The sequence below is a fragment of the Corvus moneduloides genome, chromosome 7 (genome assembly GCF_009650955.1).
Source record: "Corvus moneduloides isolate bCorMon1 chromosome 7, bCorMon1.pri, whole genome shotgun sequence".
In the NCBI taxonomy this organism is placed as follows: domain Eukaryota; kingdom Metazoa; phylum Chordata; class Aves; order Passeriformes; family Corvidae; genus Corvus; species Corvus moneduloides.
The window spans coordinates 7,102,872-7,124,520 of NC_045482.1; the positions used below are offsets into that span (position 1 = coordinate 7,102,872).

General features: G+C 38.4%; 1 protein-coding gene across 1 annotated transcript in view; it reads right to left on the minus strand.

Annotated features, from left to right (window-relative positions):
• Positions 1–21,649, minus strand: part of CALCRL (calcitonin receptor like receptor) — a 63,867-nt gene that overhangs the window by 16,315 nt on the left and 25,903 nt on the right. Inside the window, exons 2-8 of the mRNA XM_032114111.1 lie at positions 14,250–14,349; positions 13,119–13,263; positions 11,533–11,643; positions 10,473–10,585; positions 8,037–8,128; positions 2,736–2,862; positions 1,179–1,332 (exon numbers count right to left, since the gene is read on the minus strand). Of these exons, the coding sequence (XP_031970002.1) occupies positions 1,179–1,332; positions 2,736–2,862; positions 8,037–8,128; positions 10,473–10,585; positions 11,533–11,643; positions 13,119–13,263; positions 14,250–14,300 (793 nt within the window). The 5' untranslated portion in view covers positions 14,301–14,349. The remainder of the gene's footprint in view (positions 1–1,178; positions 1,333–2,735; positions 2,863–8,036; positions 8,129–10,472; positions 10,586–11,532; positions 11,644–13,118; positions 13,264–14,249; positions 14,350–21,649) is intronic.

Genomic DNA, 21,649 nt, shown 5'->3' on the forward strand with positions numbered 1-21,649 from the left:
ACCTGGTTAATACCTAAGTAAACTTGCAAATCTTGCAGGACTCTTCTGTATTTTCACCTCAACCAAACTATATACCTGCAGAGCAAATGAACTAACACAGACCAATTTAATCTTTCTTTTCTTAGATTTCTTTCTGAGGGCTGTGTGAAACCTTATTCCTACTGACTTGCCAAGAAGTCCACGGCAACGCACAGGAAAGGCAAATCAACTTTGGACTTTTTAGAACGCAACAAGTGATCTTCATTAACACAGCTGCTTTTCAGGCTGCAATCTGCAGTAACACCAAACAGGTAGGTAACATTAAAATGGTGATTGCATATGTGACCACAGCTTTAACAGTATGACCAGTGGTGAGCGCGTTCTCACTGGTATGAGGACAAAGTATCAATACCTTGCTGGGTATTCAGAAAACAACTGTGAAATTAGACTCAACAGATCAAGCCAAATGAAAAAATTTGAAAAGAATAAGCAAATTAGTCATCTGAGGCCCTTGACACGCTGGTGGTACCTGATCTTCAGGAGCTGGTGAGCACCTGTGACCTTCCAGCCACGTCTCAGCTGTGCCTGCAGTGGGACAGAGTGACCCAGGTACCAAGTCACATTAGAGCTGTGTGCGCCCATACACCGCATCTGCAGAGAGCCTCCACTTTCACTTTGTGAATAAGCCCTTGTGCATTATCTGAAGTGACCAGGCTTGTTAGCTTTGATACCGATACTACTTGAGATCTTCTGTTACAGCTATTCTGTGTTTGCTTAGTGAACAATACAGGTCAAATGGAGCTGTTGGAAAAATAAATCCTCGACCACCTCTAACTCAGTTCTGACCCTCTACCCTAGGCACGGCAAGACTTCTCTGAAAACAAACATTCATTCCTAAATAAACATCTTCGAGGTGAGGAACAATGAATAATTACTTCTTAAGGTCTTTTTTATAATAGGAGACTATTTTCTCTATACAAAGGAGGAGTCACTTCCTGACTCCAGAAATGCATAATCTCTCTCTCGGCAGAGAGAGCTTCCTACATTAATATTTCTAAGCTTGTTAAAACACTACAGAAAAAGACTGGGGGTGTGCGCCATTGTCACTCAAAGCTACAGCTCAGAGAGGCAAAGGTACGGATGTTTGAAGGAGGAAGAGGCTGCATTGACCTGAAAATACACAAAGTGAAATCACATACCCCAGCCAAGAAGGTAATACCACATCAAGTGCTGCTTCTCAGCAAAAACAGCCACCACAATCAGAGTATGCAGGTAAATGCCTTCACACAGCATCCAGAAGTAGTTGCAACCCATCAGGTACAGGTAGATGAACTGTGACACTTTGCAACTAACCTGAAGGGAAAAAAAGCAGAGCATAACATAAATTTTTAATTTGCAGAAATCTCAGAGCTTTATTTGCAAAGCAGAAAAAAATACTACTCAAGGTAATGTTTATTCTGTTTTCCACTACAATTACACATTTATTTACTTTTTAAAATAGAATTTTCCGGGCATTACAATCCCATACTTTATGGTGACATTAAACTTAATAACTGAGTCTGGGTTTTAATTCATATGTGAGGACCCTGAGATCCTCAAGTGTGGTAGAATGCTGTAATGATATTTTGCCTTATTGCAAACCTTGCCACACTTAACCATTCCAAATCCTTAATTATCTGTTAGTAACCACAGAAGAAATGTACTTTGATGTGGGTAATCCCCTCTCAGTTTTACTCACCACAACATATAACTACTCCAGAGAACAATTCATGTTTTTAAAATGCTTACAATACTTACGATTCTAACCTACTCATAACTGCACCTAGGGACCGAGAGCTTGCAGCAGGTTCTGGAGGAACCTAGCATTTATTTGTATTTATCTTTGTTCAAAATATATTCTACAATTTAAATGCTATAATATAATTTATTATGAAGTCTAAAATGTGAGGTTGTGAACAAGGAGCAACAGCTAACTTGCAGATTGGTCACATGAAATCCTTTTTTCCCCCTCTTTCCAACATGTTTGATTGTTCTATTTCTGCCACTTGGCTTAAAACAAACCAAAACCCAATATTGTTTTACCATTCTCTGCTCCCTCACTCACTTGATGATGATTATTATCAGCTATCTCAATATGTATTCCAGGACATTGATGACTGCTTCTACAGGAGAAAGAGAAATTATCTTTTTACTCGATTCAGCTTCTGGAGTTTTGCCCTAACTTCCACAGAATTAGAATTTATCTTCCATGTCTAAATAACAATAAAGACAGAGCTAGAGATTTGTTTGTTTAGGTATTTCATCTTTAGGGTCTCCTGTTGCAAAAATAAATTGTTCTTATTTCAACTGAAGATGGCCAAGTTAAAGCCATGAGAAACCAGCAGACAGATCAAAAATACCTTGCAAAACATTTTTTCCTGCCCTTCCATGGTGAATACAGCTGTCAGCCTCCCTGACATCATCTAGAATAGGCTTCCCTGCAGTTGTTTCAGGGCAAAAGTGACTCTGTGGAGCTGAAAAGAGGCGTTCAGTAAGCTCAGTCTCTTCAAGCACTTTTACTATTTCACAACCTCGAATGTGCAATGTCCTGAGCCCTGTGAGACATCTGCTGTACTGCATCACACGGACACAGCGTTAGGAGTGCTTTAACCTCACTATACACAACATTTCATCAGCTCTGCAGCTCCCACCTCTGCTGCGCTGCTCAAGTTATTCACATACAAACAAACAAGGCTGTCAAATAGACTTTCACTTACTGGGTTAGTTGCAACTAATTCCTGGTTGTTGGCAACTGCTGTCAGTGAAATTATTGTTACAACAGAGTTGCAAACAAAAGAGAAAAACAGATTTTTATGCAGGGTAATCCTTTGGCAACTCAAGCTCCTAGAAAAGATAAACAAGAACAAATGAGTACATGGGAGGACAACTATGTGTACCTGGGGACAACTCTGACATTTTGAAATGCTAGAGCTCTTGATTTTACTAATAAGTCTTACATCAACCCTTTCTTCAGATCCAGAGCAAATTTCATACAATGACATGAAAGGTAGCACCTTTGCTTAAACACCAACAGGAAGAAAGCAAATACATTTAGGTCCAATATGTTTATAGTGAAGGACCTGCTTTGTAGTGGCCAGCTGAAAATTATCTGAATGCTGATAATAATTTTCAGAAGAATGACTTTTTTTTTTTTGGTTAGTATCTGAAGAATTTCCCAATTACCTATCACACCTGAGCTTGACGAAGCTGTCTTACCCTGTTTCCATTTACCCAAATCTGTCCAGATCTTTTGAGGATAATTCCCTTTTACTCATATTCTTGTCATTTTTCTTCCTTCAGCCTAAAGGCTGAAGAAACATTTAAATAAACAAAATAATGCAAATCTCACCCTGATTTTTGTGTCTAACTAAGTTATAAACAATTTATAGGCTATAATTAGAAAATCACTAAAGAACTGCATTAAATTGTGTTGATTTCTAAGGTTTGCTTTTAATCTTGAAATAAAATTAAAGAGAGAATTTATTTGGAAGGGCTTTTTTAAAAAAAACCCCAGAGATTCAACAATATCAAACAATGTTGAACTTAGGTGCAGCAACTTTCTGTTTTCCTGCCATTCTAGAAGAAGCAGGAATAACTCAGTGTATTCCAAGAGGCGGGACTGCTTCTCATTCAAGTTTTTCCAGTGAACTCCTGGATTGCTTTGGAGAAAGCAGCGACTGAAGCCTCTGCTGCAGTCTGTGCTCTCTAATCTGCCTGTCTCCAGTTAATGGCCAGAGAGATGGAGTGCAGCTGATTGACACTTTGGAATGACCAACTGGGGGAGAAAATCTACCACTTACACACATGCCACTGCTGCTCCCTGAGAGAAATCACAAACACATTCACAGGGGCAGCAGGGGACATGACTAAATTGTCACCCAAGGGGAAAAAAAAAAACAACAGGCTTTCTGGCCTCTTCAAATAGCATGCCTGGAAGAAAAGATAAAGGGGGAACATTGGTGATTAATTTTTAATTTGAGAGGATAGAAGGGAGAACGTTGTATTTTTTCAGAGAAGTGCAGATATGGAATATTCACAAAGGCTGGAGGAATAAATTGAAAACTGGTGACAGATGAAACAATAATCAATGTGACCCAAAGGAAAAAAAGGACAGTCCCAAAAGCTTAGTGATAGGGCAGATCTTGGCTGCAACCTTTGCAGTTCTCACAAGAGCTGTGTACAAAGCACCCACAGATCCCTGGACGAAGCTCACAGGTTTGGGTACACACTGTGCAAGGTCTGAGACAGTCCGAGGCCATGGCACTAAAAACAGGGGAAGGAAACCCCTCTAGACACCAGTGCTGCCATTCAGCAAGGACCTACAGGAAACTTTGGTTGCCATGTGTCATTTAGCTGAAAAAATACAAAAGAAAAAGCCTCCAAAATACAGAAAACAGGGCTGCATATGAACTTGAGGAAAAAATATATTCCATTAGGCTCTTTAAGGTTTTGAGTCTTTTGTTTTAATGCTCCAAACATACAAACTTTAATTATTATAACATGCAGGGTCTTATGGTCTTTGAAAATGTATTTTTATATGGTTTTTTTCCTATATGGTTTACATATGAAAAGAGAGACAATACTAGATTCCAGCGAAGGGCTTTGTGTAAACAAGTCCTGAAAAACTCTGGAATTCTGTCTGCTTATTGTTAAGACTCAAGGCTCAGGCAAGGAAGAGCACGTACAGCTAATGGGGCCATCTCTCCGGGTCATCCCGCAGCTGTTCCTGTTGAATATTCAAACACACCCATCCACACCCACCTCCACCCATGCATGAAAGGATTGAAAGGATCACGACAAGAAACAAAAAGCAAGACTGATGACATTTAAAAACTGTTTTTGGTAATAAAAGGATCTTTCCTAAGCTTCCCCACCCTCCCTCTTCTGTTATCCTTCCTATATTCCTTTTTTCTGACTGTTTTTCTTAATGACATAATATCCTTTAATCACTTCTCATATTTATGACCTAAAAACATTTGAATGACCAACCCCTCAATTAAACAATGTGTATTAAAATAAAAGCAGACTTCCTATTAAATTACCTATTTCCCTTCCTATTTAAACTCCTGTATATCTTGGGAATTAGGGAAAAATTAATTTCTCCAACATTTCTCCAAAAGAAAAAAGGGTGACATTTTCAGAAGCCCCTAAATGAGTTTAAGATCTAAGATTTTAAGGTATTCCAATACTGCAAAACTCAAGCAGTGAGATCCATGTGTGCATCTAAGGGGAATTATCTGTTCAGATGACATTACTGAAAGTGACTCAGCCAGCTCCTGCTCCATAACAATCCAATAATCAGTGCTTTGCCCACTCTCTCTTTAACACAGCGTTGCTCTCCTCTGTGGAAGCTGTCATGGGATTTGACATGACACTTTATCAACAGCAAGTCTTTTAGATCAGGTGGGTTTCTTTGGGTTTTTTTTGGCTGCTTTGATTTTTGTTGTGGGGGGGGATGGGGACACCTTTGAAACTATAGCTCCCCTTTATCGGAAACCACTGCTTTTTTAAGTACTCTCTTGCCTCTTTTTTCATTCTTTATGAAAATCCTACAACTATTTTAACATTTATAACACATGCATGATCTCGAGTATGGAACAGAATGAGAAAGCAGAGACACTGCAGAAGTTACTTTTATGTCTCATAGATGAGTTCTCAGAGAAGTTCAGACTTCCAAGCTTATGACCCATTTCATACTGTTAAACCAAGAACTCCAATGCACTTGGGGAACACAAGTCACAAACTGGACAAGTATTTCCAAGGAGAAAATTTTCTGAAGAAAAAACAAAATTTAAAATGCAAACATAAAATGTAGAAAAATTTTAGTCCTAAAAAATAATTCAAGTCCCAAACAATTGATTATTTCCTTTGGGGAAAAGTTTCAAATTTCTAGTCAAATCTAAAGATATCCCAATGATCAGAAATCCAACAAATGCTGTCCAGAAGCTGTCAGTCAACTTAGAGAATAAACTTTTTGGAAATGACAAATTCAAAGACACCCCCCACACTGGTACAAAAAAAAAAAAAAAAAAAAAAAAAAAAAAAAAAGGCCACCTGTTAAAGCTATGAATAATTATCCAAGCTTTAGCTGATACATAATACATCCTGGTATTAATCTAGGTCCTTAAATACCCTTCTGCTACTAAAAATACTTTAGAGGAACTGTACATCCCAAGAGAACAGCTTGCAGAGGACTTTCTTTAGCTTCCTTTGAATTTTGTAATTTCCTTTTATATCCCAACATAACCACAGTCTAGAAAATGTGGTTTGTGGGTCTGGATTGAATCCATGCGGTTCTCTGAGCAAGGATGATCCTGCTACCAGAAAAGAAAATCCCTGGATGGTTAGACAAACACAACATCGTATGTCACAGGATGGCAGCAAAGCAGATCACCTGCTTTTGCAGTAAGTACCACAAGCAAAGATGAAACTGGTTTTCATATTATGGTATAGAAAAACCACGCTTGACTCTGTGAATTTAGAAAATCATATCCTACTCCAAATCTTTTTCTTTTCCCCTGTGTTAAAGCATTTTTCCTGTCACATTAGATATTTAGTCTGCTAAGCTTTATGACATTTATTGCAACAGTATAGACCTTTTTTATGCAACATCAAAGTTCTTATAAGGACTCAGCCATTTCACATGTTGAGTTTGTGGAAGGAAAGTGAATTTGGAAAGGGGAAGCATTGTTTTTACAGGTCATACAAAAATAAATTGATTAAAAACAATTAATTATCTGGGTTTTCCTCCTGAAACGAGATCAGAAAAAGCTGAAATGTCATCTTGATTACTGGACTTCAAAAGAAAGGCTACAAAGTGGAAACATTGTTTGTTGGGGATTTGCAGAAATGTTGTGGAAGCCTGGGGAAATAATGCACAGCTAAAGTGAAAGCATCGTTTCAGCCAGATGGGACTGAAAAGGAGAACTTTTTTTATCATCAGCTGCCTCCACCTAATTAATCAAAGCCCACAGCATGAGAAAAGCAGCATCCACTGCCAGTGTATCTGCTACTCCTATGTAAATGCCAGGAGGAAATGCAGGCTGGAGTGAGGCAGCAGGGTACAGTGGTAGGAGTAGGTGAGCGCGAGGAGCAGATGTGTTTGCCAAGGAGAAGGGATGCACAAATCATTAAACCAGGCCAGGCTGACATGGGGAGCCCACACTGGGCACTGCAGCAGCTGGCACAGGGAACAACTTGTCTTTCTCAGCTCTCCTCATACGGCAACACCCCAGGTTTCACCTTCCCACCAGGCCTCAGCAGCTTCTTAAAGGAAAAGAAAAAGAAAAGGAGTCTTTCATAGGGAAGGAAAGAAAGTTCACAAGATATGAAGTAATAAGACTAATTTGAAAAGGCCTGTGTGTTATATTATGAGCTGTTGTGACAGGGTGATACACTGCTCAAACTTCCTTTTAAGAAGGTGACACAGTAACTGTTAGTCAGCAGATGACAAGCCTATCATACACAATGCTGTGAATAAAAAAATGGGATTTTTTTTGTTATTCCCATTTCTACTGCAGATCTTAGCCTTACTTTCCTTACAGTTGTCATACTTCGTGGGTACTGACTTTGGAATGCTACTGTACCTATCAAATGTCATCACTATTTTGGTTTCCACTTGCTCTTTAGTTCAGCTGATGCTTGGCATAACACAGAATCATAAAACATCCTGACTTGGAAGAGACCCACAAGGATCATTGACTCCAATTCCTAGTATCCATACTGTAATTTATCACTAAAAAATCCATACATCACAAACCCAAAATGAACAAGCATTTTCCCATTTCCTATTTTCAATATATTCCACAGGTTTTGGGTTGCAGGTTTTTGATTTTAGATATCTGAGAAAGGAAACCTCCTTTTTTGTTACAATATAATGTCCAATACCAAAGCTATATACTGGCTTTCTTCACCTTCCTGCTCCATCTAATTTCATTTGGATGGCTGGTGTCCCAAAGTACTGAAACCAGGATTGTGGCAACCACTGGTATTTGATAAAGGATTTTAAATATACTTACTTAAAATAAAAGAATATGCCAAGAGAAATCAGAAGTGATGCAATTGAAAGGCCATGTCCGATGATGGCCAAGTAATACAAGTTCAGAGCAGTCTGTAACACAAAAACAAAGCCAAGTGATTCAGACACAGCTACTGCTGATAAAGCACATATTTATACATCTCTTCTGCAGTTAAAGTGGCTATAAGACTAATAAGAAAAAACCCAAAACCATTTCAGGTAATTATGGAACAAGTTCAGAATCCTGCCAAACAACATCCTACTAAAATCTCTCTCCCTAGGGAACACAGCAGATTAATTGAAGTAATCACTAAAATTTACCTCTTACCAGTTAAAACACCAAGTTTCCAATATACACTACTATGGTTTTTTTCTGAGTATTTATATAACCTGGCTATTTAAGTTCCTGTACTGGCTGCATTGCTGTCTGAGGCTTGATTCCTCTCTTAACACAACTCCTAAGTAAAACATGTGCTTGCTGTATGAATTTATGTATTTTTTCCCCATAGAATGTTTTTTCTCAGCATTTAAAGATACTTCCTTCAAAGTAAGCTGTGATTATGGTACTGGAAATTCAGTTTTTATTGAGCATTTAAGGAAGGGCATGAAAAAAGTTAACAATTACTTAAAAATAGTGAAGGCTAAGCATGTTAAATAAGCCTACAGTCAATCATGGAATTATGAAAATCTGGGTAGATACAAAAGGTAAGAAAAAGGAACCGGTGATTTAATATTTGGAATATCTTCATGTTATCATTAATTCTTGTAGCTAATATATTAATTAACTAATTAATTATATCAGAAAGTAACAAACCTTTGCTTTCAGTCATGGAATCTGTCTTTCAAAAAACTCTTGCTCCATTCAATGTAAGATTATCATTTGGCACGTAACAAAAATGAAGATTTTCAGGTTGAACCTTATACTCTCCCAATAAAGCACAACTATTTGGGTTCCAGAGGGAGAAGTAGAGCACACATCCAATGCTCACATACTGAAAACTCTGTGTATCCTCTCAACTTATCATTCCAAGTTAGGACAGAATAATTGCAGCTTGCTATATACACTGACTTTTGAGATAATATAAAGAGATTGCAGGTAAAGCTTTAAGTAGGTTGTAAGATGACACAAGGGTAACTCTTTGTATGTGCTAGAAATTTTCAAATTATAATTATTTTTAAAAATGAGATAACTTCCTTAAAAAACACCCAAATGGCAATGCAATAGGTATAAGTGGAACTTACTATGAAATTTGGAAAGTGAAAAATTTGGGAGTGAGAAAAATCAAGCGTTACCCCCAAATGCTAAAATTTGAGATGTGTAAAGGACAACAGCCTTCCTATGACAGGTCCATATCCTGTACCACCCCCTCACTCAGTGACCAATCCAGGCAGAGGTGCATTTTAAGGATTTAGAGACTTCCCCTCAATTTAGAACAGGCACAAAAGCATGGTACAGCAGGAACCACTGAGGGCAGTAACAATGAGAATTGAACAACGCACAACAGCCACAGTTATTGTGCAGTGTCTCATCTGCCTTCCAAGCAAAGTGAAGGGATAATGCTGCTGAGCGTAACAACACAGAGAGCAGCAGCAAGGCTTTCTTTGGAGCTTTTATTCCATACAATGGCTTCAGACTTGTGACAGCATTGAAATATGCTGGCAAAATAGCCCAAGGGAAACTACCTCATTATTCATAAAGAAAGATCATCATAGATCTGGCTCCTTTCTGAATAATATCCTCCATTCCCAGCCAAATATTAGCAAGAATCAATGAATTACGGCAATTCTGCTAATAGAATTAAACTGCCATTAGCAAAATCAAAGTCTCATGGTTTGAGAAAAAGCAATAATAAAGTGCCTTATTATCATCTGTAACCATCTTTTGCCCAATGTGGTTTTTAGGTAAGTACCCCAAGGCATTCAACAGCAATGGCGCAGTCAGTTAGAAACTCTCTATTACACGTCAGATTTCTTGACACAGTCTGCTATTTCTGAGCCCTTTAACATGAGATCCAAATTAATTTACAGACTATCCTGGTCTGTAGTTTATAGCCCTGGCTCTTCCCATAACTGAATGTTTGATAAACATAAGGAATATTAGTGGACATACAGCTGGGGAACGGGGCAAAATACGCAGTTTTGCCCATTGAATCCTCACATATCACAAAGTATAGCAAAGAGGTCAGTTAGAGATTTTTTTTTCTTCTTCTAAATCTTTTAATGGATGGGCATGTTCAAGATGAACCGAAGTCTATAAAAATAGCATTTATACATAGACCCACACAGGTATGTGTGGGAACAGAGCCTACTTTTGGTATATAGAAAACTACTCAAAGCATTGTTGCATCAACTCTGCTGCCTTTTGAGTTTTGAAACTTGTAAAGATTTTCAGTTCAGTTTCTTGACACTGGTATCATGCACTCATTTCTTTCTTTACCTTCACTTTTTCATGTGTATAGATGTTGCACTGGGTGTAGTTTGTCCATGTCCTGTTGCTTTCTGGGTGTCTAAACCAATTCCCATTTGGATCACAGATCTTCGTAACTTTTTCTACAATCAAAGTTGATGGAATGAAAAACAAAAGAAGAAAAGTGAAAGAAAAATACAGCAGTCAGCACTGAAGTTCTATTTCCTGATGCCAAGTATTTAACAAAGATTGGCAAACAAGTGACAGCTTTATTAATATGACTAGAGAGACTTCGCTTGTTACTATGAATTCTGAGAAACTTGAGGCCATTGCTTTTGCTTGGCAAGAGCAACCAATGATGTGATTTTCCTTAAGAAAACAAATAGATTTTTCTTCTCCAATCCATTAAGTATCAAAATACATTGAACTAAGTGAACTACCAGATGAAGGCTGTAGAGAACTACCAGATGAAGTGACAAGAATATTTAAATGGCTTGTTTAACATCCAAGATGGAAACTAAAGCCTAACATCCTACCACTATAAATTAGTACTGGACAGGAGGGAAAACATCAACAGTGAAACTGCTCAAGAACCAAACTGGAAAATTGCTGGAAACACAATGATTTCTATCATCAAATAGAAAGAGGCACAAAAAGACCCAGGGAAATACAAAGTGCGCAGAAAGAGACAAGACTAGAAATGTATGACATTTTCCACATGCTCACAAAGCTAAGCCCACAGAAACAGGAAATGATTCTAAGTGGGAGAAACTCTCTGTCAACTTCAACTTTTAAACTGAGGTAAAAGAGTAAGTCATATTTCTGCCTGTCTGTCAGAAAAGCTCATCTCTAAGAGGAAAGAACTGTGATCTAACTTCAATTCCTACTCCCTAATCTACAGAATTCCCAGAAAAGAAAATAAATAACTTGTCAGTTTTCTATGTGATAAAAGGAAAATGCAAATAATGCGTCTCGAGTTTCTGAAATCCCAGAGCATTAATGACTTGAGTGAGGCAAACAAAAGACATCAAGCCCCCAGACCTTCATTTCAACGAGAAATATGTTGATGTAGAAGTCAGTGCACTCATACCTGATGGGTTGAAATCCTGAAAATAGTCAGGGCAACGCTGCACTGACACGGTTCCGGCAGCAACATCGCTCCAGCACAACCAGCCATCCCAGGTCCTGTTACAGTAAGGACCTGCAAACAGATAGAGACCTGGGAATAAAATAACTCTTGTTTCAGAACAGTCTTTCAAAGGTAAGATGTGGGACTGGGTAAGGTAGGTTTGCAGCAATGAGGAAAAAAAAAGAAAAAGAAGACTTAGCATTGGTTGGTTAAAACTTCACTTAACAGAGATAGTTCCTTACACATACATTTCTTTGAACATGTTTAAAAATCTTTTCTCATTCACCTTGAAATGGCCTACATCTACAATTTGCAAGCCTCAGATCTAGGGCATGGTGGGCAAAAACCCCCTAAATGGATTCATCTCAATAATGTCCCTTAGCAAAGAACCTCATGCTTCCAAAGATGGTTTTACTGATTTTTTTTATATTTTGGATGGATACCAAGCCTGTATATATGTTTCCTCGTTCATAGAAAACACAGTGGTATCCCAGAAGCCACAAGAAAGCCTGGCTGGGAGGAGCCACACTGGCTCTGCCTCAGGCTGAGCTGAGCCTGCAGCAGTCACTGGACAAACACTTCCCCAAGTGCCCCAGGAACAGGGAATCCAGTGCCCCTCAAGAGCCTGTTCCAATGTCTCATTCCTCACACACATTTCAACATCTAAAATAAACCTCCCTTGAGAATGAGCTGGCGTTTTATATACAGCTTCTTTCCCAAAAGGCACACGGAATGACTGACCATCTCTACAAATTTGAAGATGTTTTTATTATCTCACTTCAGTTTTCTTTTAAAGACTTAATAATGTCCCCATCTCAAAGGCTGCAGTTTTCAAAAGTCATGTTATTCCTCCTCATCTGAAGATTTTCCAATTTATGCAGATCCTTCTGAAGCTGTGAAGCCCCAAGCTGGGCATAAGCTTACACTGCCATACTTGTGTCCATTTCTGACCTCCAGGCACTCAGTTCCTTCAAAGAATCATTTCAGATGAGAAGAATCTCTTTGTAAAAGAACACAATCCCCTTTGCTTGCCTCAAAAGCTATTTAGTATTTCCAGAAGCTACCAAGTGAATACAGCAACGGGTGGAGTGGCTGAGGTCAGCTTTGAGTGACTTATCAGGAAAAGCAATAATGACGCTATCACAACCCTCAGAACAGGGAAACTGTGTGGATCAAGATACTTACAAGTTTTAAAGGCAGATGTGACCAGGCAGACAGAGGTATTATAAGAGCATGAAATGAAATAAGGTGGTAAGATTAATTAGTCATGATTTTTTAATATAGATATCTATTTAAACTAACATTTCTTACTTTATCAGAAAGAAGAGCTTTGTGTTATATCAGGAGTGGTGCTATGGGCAGGTAATGTAACATATTACTTCATGCATCCCAAAGTGATGTTTATAAAAAATTGGGCAAATATTGTTACAACCTGAAAAATAATTGCTAGCAAGACAAGAAATTAATATAAAGAAAGGATCCTGAATTACTGTAATTATATCCGTTGACCACTTGCTTTAGTAAAAGCTCATAAGGAAACAATCTACCTTCTTTCTTGTGGATAGGATCTTGCATAATCTTCTGGTAGCATTCATACTGGGCTGTCATGATTTTATTCCGTGTAACGCTCAGCTGGGCAAAGTCCATTGTCGTGTTCTGATGCCCCTCAGATGGTGTAGCAGTGGCAAAGAACTAAGAGGAAAAACACGTCTTTTAGCAAACCACATACAAGCTCCAACATCAATCTTTTCAAATATTATCCTTTAAATATTATTTTACTGAAAGAGAATGATCTTCCAATCTTATTACTGACAATATGATTTTATGTATTTCTGGTTAATTAGCAATTCTTACTACTGAATCGTGATAAATGTCTCCTGAATGAGCATGGGGGAGGAACAATTGGCAAGATTTGTAAATAATAATGGCAACGTGCATAGAAAGCACTGAGACGGTCAGAGGGATACAAACAGCTTTTGTGAAAGCCAGTGAAATGTATCAAAGTTCAGTCTAAAACACATTTCAGTCAGACCCAAAATGATCCTTTACCAAAAAAACCCTTCCATATATTTTATGCACTGAAGCATTTGGCTTGTCCAGAGCTATTTGGTTTCTCTGTAGTCTGGTGAACCATAAAGTCAACCCTCAGAATTGAAAAGACAAGACATCCACTTTGATGGTTATAAAAATTAAAAATTAAAAAATCTTAGGAAAGCTGATCTTGACCAAAACCTGAACCTTTTAAGTGAATTTTTAATAGTAATTAAATATTTTATGGGAAGCTACTAAGCTTCTCAGAAAAACACAGCTGCAGATTGAAATACTGTACCACTGTTGAACAAGGGATGAAATTAAAATTTCTGAGGATGTCCTCTGAATCTCAGTTAGTCATCTTCTCCTCTTCCTGGGGTCCACAGGGTACTGCTTCTAGGTCACTTGTCCACTGCTAGTGTTCTGATCCAGCAGAGAATACGCTGGATTCAGTAGAGGTAAATACTGTTTCTGTTCCTTTGCCAAAGGAATTTAAAGGACAACAGAAGGTAGATAAAGATCCTGTTGTTCAGAAGCTACATTTGAACACAAGATTAGCTCTTTCTGTTTCCATATTAATAATTTCTATGGTACTCTTTACAGGGTTGTTAAAACTGGAAGTGATTTTAAAAATTCATAAGACTCACCATAGTAACCGATAAGAAGAATAGCAAAAACGTGATCCAGATTTTTGTCATTTTTAAATCTGGTGCAGTGAATTTTATGTTGTAGCTGAATGAACTCAAACTGCAATAGAAAAAAAAAAAATAGAAAGAAATTTAGCAATTAATGAAAGCCAAAACTGATAAAAGACTTTCATATTTTCTTTCTGAACTAAAATCGATGGAGGTCATCTCCATTTTTATTCATGCACAGTGATGCCACGTGAAATACACAGGGATGCACAATATGGTGTCAAAACAAGGCACTCAGTTCCTCAGCACTGAACTCCAGCAGCAGGGATTTCTGCACTGCTCCTCCACTGCCTCGCCCAGCCCCTTCAGAGGGTTTGTCTCCGGCAGGTGCCTGGTACCAACCCCACAGCAAACAGCCCTGAGATACAAACTGCAATCAATGCTATCTCTGCCTTTGGGCAACCACAGCAGTTACACTGCACGTTGCTTTCCTTAAAGTACACACAGGCTTTCAAACACACACAATTATTTCCCATTTTCTTTATATGTCCTGATATTTAATCCTCCCATTTCTGGAATAACTGATCTAGTAAGAAGCCACTTCATCCTGAACTTACAGCTTTGCAAGGATAAAAGTAGCAATGCAAGAATGAAATGTGAGCTGTAAAATAGTTTCTGTACCTGCAGTAGCTGTAGTTTATCTGTCATTTGAAGAAAACACAAATACCCAAGCCAGCTATGACCACTTTACACTGCAGACTCTTCTTAGAATTGATTCTTGAAGTAAAAAATTCACCCAAAGCATAAAATATACACCATTATTTATGAAACATGTATACCATCCATCTAGCGTAACCCTGCCATGACAACTGCCTCAAAAGGAAGGGAAATGCCAAAGAGATTTGCCTTTTCATATTTCAGTGTCCTGAAGTATCGTGAGAAGATCACAAAGCTGAGCCTGGAACTGAGGTAAGAGCTTTTCTTCTGATTGCATTGTGGAAAAATACCTCTGTCTACTCAGTTTAGTTATTACAACTAAACCACATTTCAAAAATCCAAGTATCTCACTGCAGCAACATTAATGAAGCTATTCTCTGCTAAAATAAAAGCAATAACTTGTGTGAGTTTAGCTCCCTTGTACAGATGAATTCACTCCAAGACTCCAAGTGATTTAAGACACAAACCTTGCATACCCAAAGCCCCTCACACAGCTCATCCAGCCCAGAGACCACACTGCCAGCAAATCCAGAGGGCTGTGGGTGCTGTACCTACACACAAACCTGAGTCCTGACCCAGGCCATGTTCCCCCTCACGCTTGCTTTCATCTCTGGAATTTTTTCTTATCCAGCAGCAATGTCCTATGAGAAACTGGGGAATGAAAAACAACTGGCAGTACATTGGCCAGCAGACCTAACTGTACAAAAAGCTCATTTTTAAAAGACCACCCCCATTTTAGTCACAAAAAGCAAGCATTTGACATTGCTACTTTCCTGCTTTCACACTGGGACTGGGTCCTCCTAATACAGCTATAATACAATAAACAGCATCTTGTACGACATACTAACTACTAAATATGAAATCATTGCTGTTTATTGTACAGCCTGATGCAAATACAAGAAATGTGTTGTAAAATCAGTTGTACCTGTTTAACCCAGAATAAAACTGTATCTGTAATCTTCCTTCTATTTTTACCAGTGGCATGGAATCCTGGAACACTGATTGCTGCAAATTGCACAGGTGAGGCTCTGAAATTCAAATCTGAAGGCTTTTAAACACTTAGAGGAAGACCAATTAGCATACATGAAATATATCCTCAGTTTGAGCTACTACTTCCCTGGAAAATCCACATGGTAAGAACTAAAGTGAATAGATAACAGTAAAGACCTTTATCTGTTAACTAAAGAGAAATCTAAATATCTTTGTGTAGTGACTAAAGCTTGACTAAAACCAGATACCCAAATAAATCTAAATTAACAGAAGAGCAATATGAGTTCAATTCTGCATGACAACTGGGGGTAATGATTAATTCAAACCTATCACATGTTTCATTAATTTACAGCTGTGTCTGTTTTCCTAGGGGAAAAACCCCTGACCTTCTAAGGAAATTGGAATTAATAACTTATTGCAAAGTAAGTCAATAATCTTTTCTCTCCCAAGTATGACAAAGCGCATCTGTGCGGGGTTAAAATCCACAAATGATGTGCACAGGGCAAGCCAAGAGATGAACCAAGTAGAAAATAGCAACCATAATTTAGTGTATGTTTTTTTATACATGTATACAAGAGTTCAAAATAATTTTATCTACAATAGTTCCAAAAATCCTTATGCTAAAACAAATTTTGGCTGGAAAATTTAAAATGCATGTTTTTATATTGCTCTCACTTGCTTATTATAATTTATCTGAAAGATACAACATCATATAAACAAAGGCAGAAATTATCTGCTTTGATTCAGAGTCCAAGTTTATTTCTGTTTCACAATATCAAAAGTCATCCCTTAGCTCAGTTCCTTTAATGGTCCGAGTCTTTTCATACCTAGTGGTTTTGTAGACATTTCCTATCAACTGCTCCAGTATCCGCTGTTAAATTATTAAGTCTTCCCAGGAGATAAAATGTTAAGCCTATAATGCACTCTCTGCTTTCCACTCATTTCCCTCAGTTGCTAACATATGGAGAGAAAAAAAACCCCAACCACTACCTTATTCTAAACATCACTACTTACGGCCTTAATTACAAAACACAGGATGAAGGTCATTTGGATGCCTATCTGGACTCCAGGAAAGCATTTCTTGCATCACTACATGAATTCATTCACTCAACGTTTATTCCAGTTAGTCTGGAGAAGACTTTTCCAAGGAAAATTAAGAATTTTCTTAGGGATGGACGGCAACATATTCCATTGACTGAGGCAGCAAGCCAGTACTGCTGAGAAAGTCAGGCTGCTTTTATTAATCATCTGCTCTGATGAGATACAAACTAAACTTAACTCTCAGAAAGTTCTTTCCCTCTCAAAGCCTGAAGGTATTAGGCACACAAGAAATCAGTGGTGAAAAGAGACCCATTCTTAGGTTTCCTTAAATAATAATGCTTCCCAAGTTGTTCTGCTATTCTGACAAGTCCACTGTGGGGCGGAGAAAAGAACCGTATTGGATTGAGATTAATCTGAGTGTCTTGAATGAATCCCTTGACTCCCACTCTGTGACAGTGGGAATCTGCACAAAAGCCAGTAGGACTGGGATTTACATGGCAGGTATTGACTGAAACTGAGGTGGTGTAGACACAACACTACAGCTACTGGCAGTCCCCTGGCTGAAGTATTTTCCCAGTAAAAGGGAAGATCAGTGAGAAAAAAAATGGGGAATTTTAACAGTAAATTAGATCTTCCAGATCTCTGAAATATCATTTTTATTTCTAGTGCATATTTGTGCATTTAGTGAAGACTGGGATAACTTAAATGAAACAACAACAACAACAAAGGAGATGCCATTAAGGATATTCCCAAGGCCTACGCTGTGTTTGTCACTGATAGCAGTGACACCTACTGAAAAAGGAGGAACTAAAAGGGAACTGCAAGTTGGACTTAGCTAAAATAGTCACTGGTATATCTTTAACAGATGTTCACATTTCTCTTCCTCCCGCTTTCTCTAGAGCCATCCTGCCTCATCAGCTGTTTCTACTTTTAACTTTCCCCCATCCTCCCAAGAATAAGCGGCACCCTTGCACCCTTGCTGAGCTCCAGACACTTCCCATTTCAACCATTCAGTAAAAGGGTTAAAAAATCAGTCATTAAAAAGAAAAAAATCATTTTTTTGAACTTGAAAACCACATTTAGTATAAACCAAAAAACACAGGCAGCTTCCACCTCAAACAGTTCTCAAATCTGACTTCAAGTGGGAATGCAATTCTGTGTGAGTGGGACAGGAGGGAGAGCCTTCTTATGTCACTGCAGGTCCATCCATAAACGCCCAAACATTTTTCACTAATTGGTAATCTTTGATTTGCCCGGAAGCCAACAAAACCATTCCAATGCCAAAAAAGCCAAAGCCACAGAACTTGTGCAGTGTAAATGATATACCTTGCAGCGTGCTATAACCTTGTAACACTGAAGTTAAACATGTTTGCATACAGATGTAAAACCTTCATCTCCCACTGAAAATGGGTCAGAATGGGTATTTTCTTGACACTTTGTTACTTCTGGTTCTTTTTGGAGGGAGGCATACAACTTGAAGTATTTAAAACCCCAGGCAATGTTTGGTTGTTTCAGCCCAAGATAAAGACAAAACCAACAAGTTGGAAAATGCCCAATACTTTTCAAAGTGTCCCTAATTTGAATTGCTGTTCAAATTGCACTGTTAATAAAAAACTCTCCCAAACCAACAAGACCAGTAGCTTCAAGTGGAATTGCAGATGGAGCCTCCACTTGCATCTTCACTCACATAAATTTTCTGGGAAATACTTCTCTGACTAAAAGGGCTCTGCAAGTGGGCAGCACCAGCCAAATAATACACACCAGATTCACTGAGTCCTGGAAACGGACTGTAAAGTCTCCACACTTATATTAGAGAATAATGCAAGGCAGTGTGGAAATCTTCCTATTTGGGTAATACACCTTTATTTCTGAGGGAACCACTTCTACCAGGATTTGAACAAACTGCTCAATGGTATCCCATAACAGCTCACAGCTGTATGTGTGGGAATTACTCCATCCTCCTAATAATTATGGAGCTTAAAAGTAAAGTTAGATAAAATAATGCCACACAAACATTCCCCACCTTTCCTTCCATGAGCTTCTCCTAGGAAGCAGTTGTGGCACAATGGCATTTACTGTCTTGAGGATTAACAGAAGCAAAGAAATGCAGTGGCATATCTCAATTTAACCCCTGAGTTATTCTACAGCAACTTCCTTGTGCAGGTGGCAGTTCAGCTCTGTAGGAGAAAGTCCTCACTGTTTAGTTCCTGGGCCATGTGCTGTGCTGGTCTCATGGTACAGGGCTGTGCAAGTAGGAAATTAGGACTGGCTCATGAAGATGTTTCACATCTTGTATTCTCTTTATTCGCACGCTTTTTGCTTTTGTTTTTGCATCATTCTGGTTGCATGCCAGAGTCCTCACAGAGATTGCAGAACCATCTGCATATAAAATTGCACAGATTAAATTCCTCCTGGGTGCTTCTTCCCATGAATAGCTTTTGGCAACCATTCAGATAAGTTTTGTCACCTGCACCAAACAGAAATTACTAGCAGTAATTGGCAACACTCATGGCCAGTTACAGTAACACCTAAAGTTATAAGAACCTATCACAGAGTGATAGTGGTGCTAGTTTTCCTCTATTTTCTAACACTTCTTTTGTTCAATTCGCAGGTGTGGATGATATTGTAAATTATTCTGAGGAGAAACATGGGCTATGGAGGTCCAGTTAAAATCCAAACCAACCAACAAAACTCAGCAAGAAATGCCACCACAACAAAGTTCTCCAAATAAGACTTTGAAGGAGGGAATGTCTACAAGGTTCTTTCCCATGCATATTCTGCAATTTCTGCCCTTGGTCAACATTACTCCTCTCCACAGAGCAGAGTGCAGAGCAGAGTTTTTGTGGTTTTGTCCATCACACCAATTTTGGCCCTTTAAAGCAGGATTTCCACTGATAAAAAAGGTAAGAGTATTTCCTTGTTGCTTTTACATTGAAAAGTCACCTCTTGGCCCTTGTGCTTTCCATGCTTTCCCTATAAATTATGAAGGCTCTACCCCTCCTTGTCCAATATGACGAACTTCCCACTGACTTAAGGACACATGAAGCAGACACACGTACAGATCGTGCAATGCCATGTGGACGGATGGCAAGGACTCAATGAGGGTTACAGTTACAAGTCAGCAGGCTATCTAACAGTGCCAAAGAAATGCAGCAGATAAATTTTGAAAATATCAAAGCAAAGTAAAATTATTAATCTCTCCCGAGGAACTAGTTAAATGAAGACAACAGAGATTCTGGCAAAGTAAAATCTTTACCAAGAGACTGCTAGGGCTTTACTTTCAAGAGATGCAATTGTGATTTCCGACAGTTCATAGTTCTTAATGCCTCCACAGTTTCCAGTCAGTGCTATTTGACTACTATTGTGTAAGCATGCTGTTATGCTTATTTTACAAACTTAACCCTTTTCACCCCATAGCCCTAACCCAACTGTATCGTGATGCCTAAAATCCATCAGCATAGCTACCTTTGCTCCTAGGCATAACTCACGAAGTTCAGTTCAAAGTTCTGTAATCCATGGCACTGAAATTCCATAGCAATCACTCAAGCACAAAGCCACTTTGAAGGGAGGCTGCTCTGCTCTGCTGAACAGTTATCTGTAAAAATCCACTATCAAACATCCTGGAAACGACTATTAACAGAAATGAAGATGATGGCAGACTAATGAATGATTAAATTCCAACAGCTGATGGATCAAGATGATTCAGGTCTGGTACTTCCCTTTTTAGTTTTTTTTTTTTTAAACTGTATTATATTCCAGTTATAGTAATTTAAAAAACGGGTTGAAATATATCCAATAAACTTTCCTGAAATTTTACTTCTTCCAAAACAACTGCGGTGATGTGGCAAGGATGTTCCAGTTAACACACTGTTTTCAATAACAGGGAATAGCTCATGGCATTCATTCTTTTCCATGGATTTCATGCTATTAACAAGTTGGAGAGCTCCTGCATTTTTACTAGGTATATAAGTATAGTTCCCTAGATACATTTATATATGACTGATATTCTTAGTCATAGGATTTAATTTTAGGTAGTCCTGCCAGGAGCAGAGACATGCACTCAATCAGCCTCATGGTCCCTTTCCACTTCAGAAATCCTATGATATATATGAAAAATATGGTATAGTCCTCCAAAGAAAATTTCTCCACCTTCAAGGAAAATTATTTCTGTTTCAAATTAAAGCCAAGCCAGTATGAATTCATCAAACAGACCTTAAGACTGTATAACACCCCTTGTTCAGATGCTGAAGTGGGATTTTTTCCCAGCCACTGCTGTTTAAAAGCTGCAGAGTGTCCTGCTGCTCTGTGTGCCCCTTTCAGGCAGTGTTTTTTTATTTGAATGACTCCGTTTGATGCTGTTTAGCAAATAACGACCCAAAAGAGATCCAAAGGTTTCTTTGTGAAAATGTTTACGGCATGAAGTAATTTTCTCAACTGGCTGAGTTTTAAAAGTTTTTTGTTATTTCTTCATTGACACATGCTAATTTTACAAGAACAGTATTTCCACAGTTCAAAGACTTCTCTCAAGGTCAGAACAAGGCAATGGGAATGGGAAAATTGGTTAAGCAAAATGTACCAGGACTTTTGTTTTTTTGAGAGTTTACCACTCAGGCTTTTCCTCATTGGCCCCAGCCCAGTTTGGCAGCTGAGCATATCCTATGAAA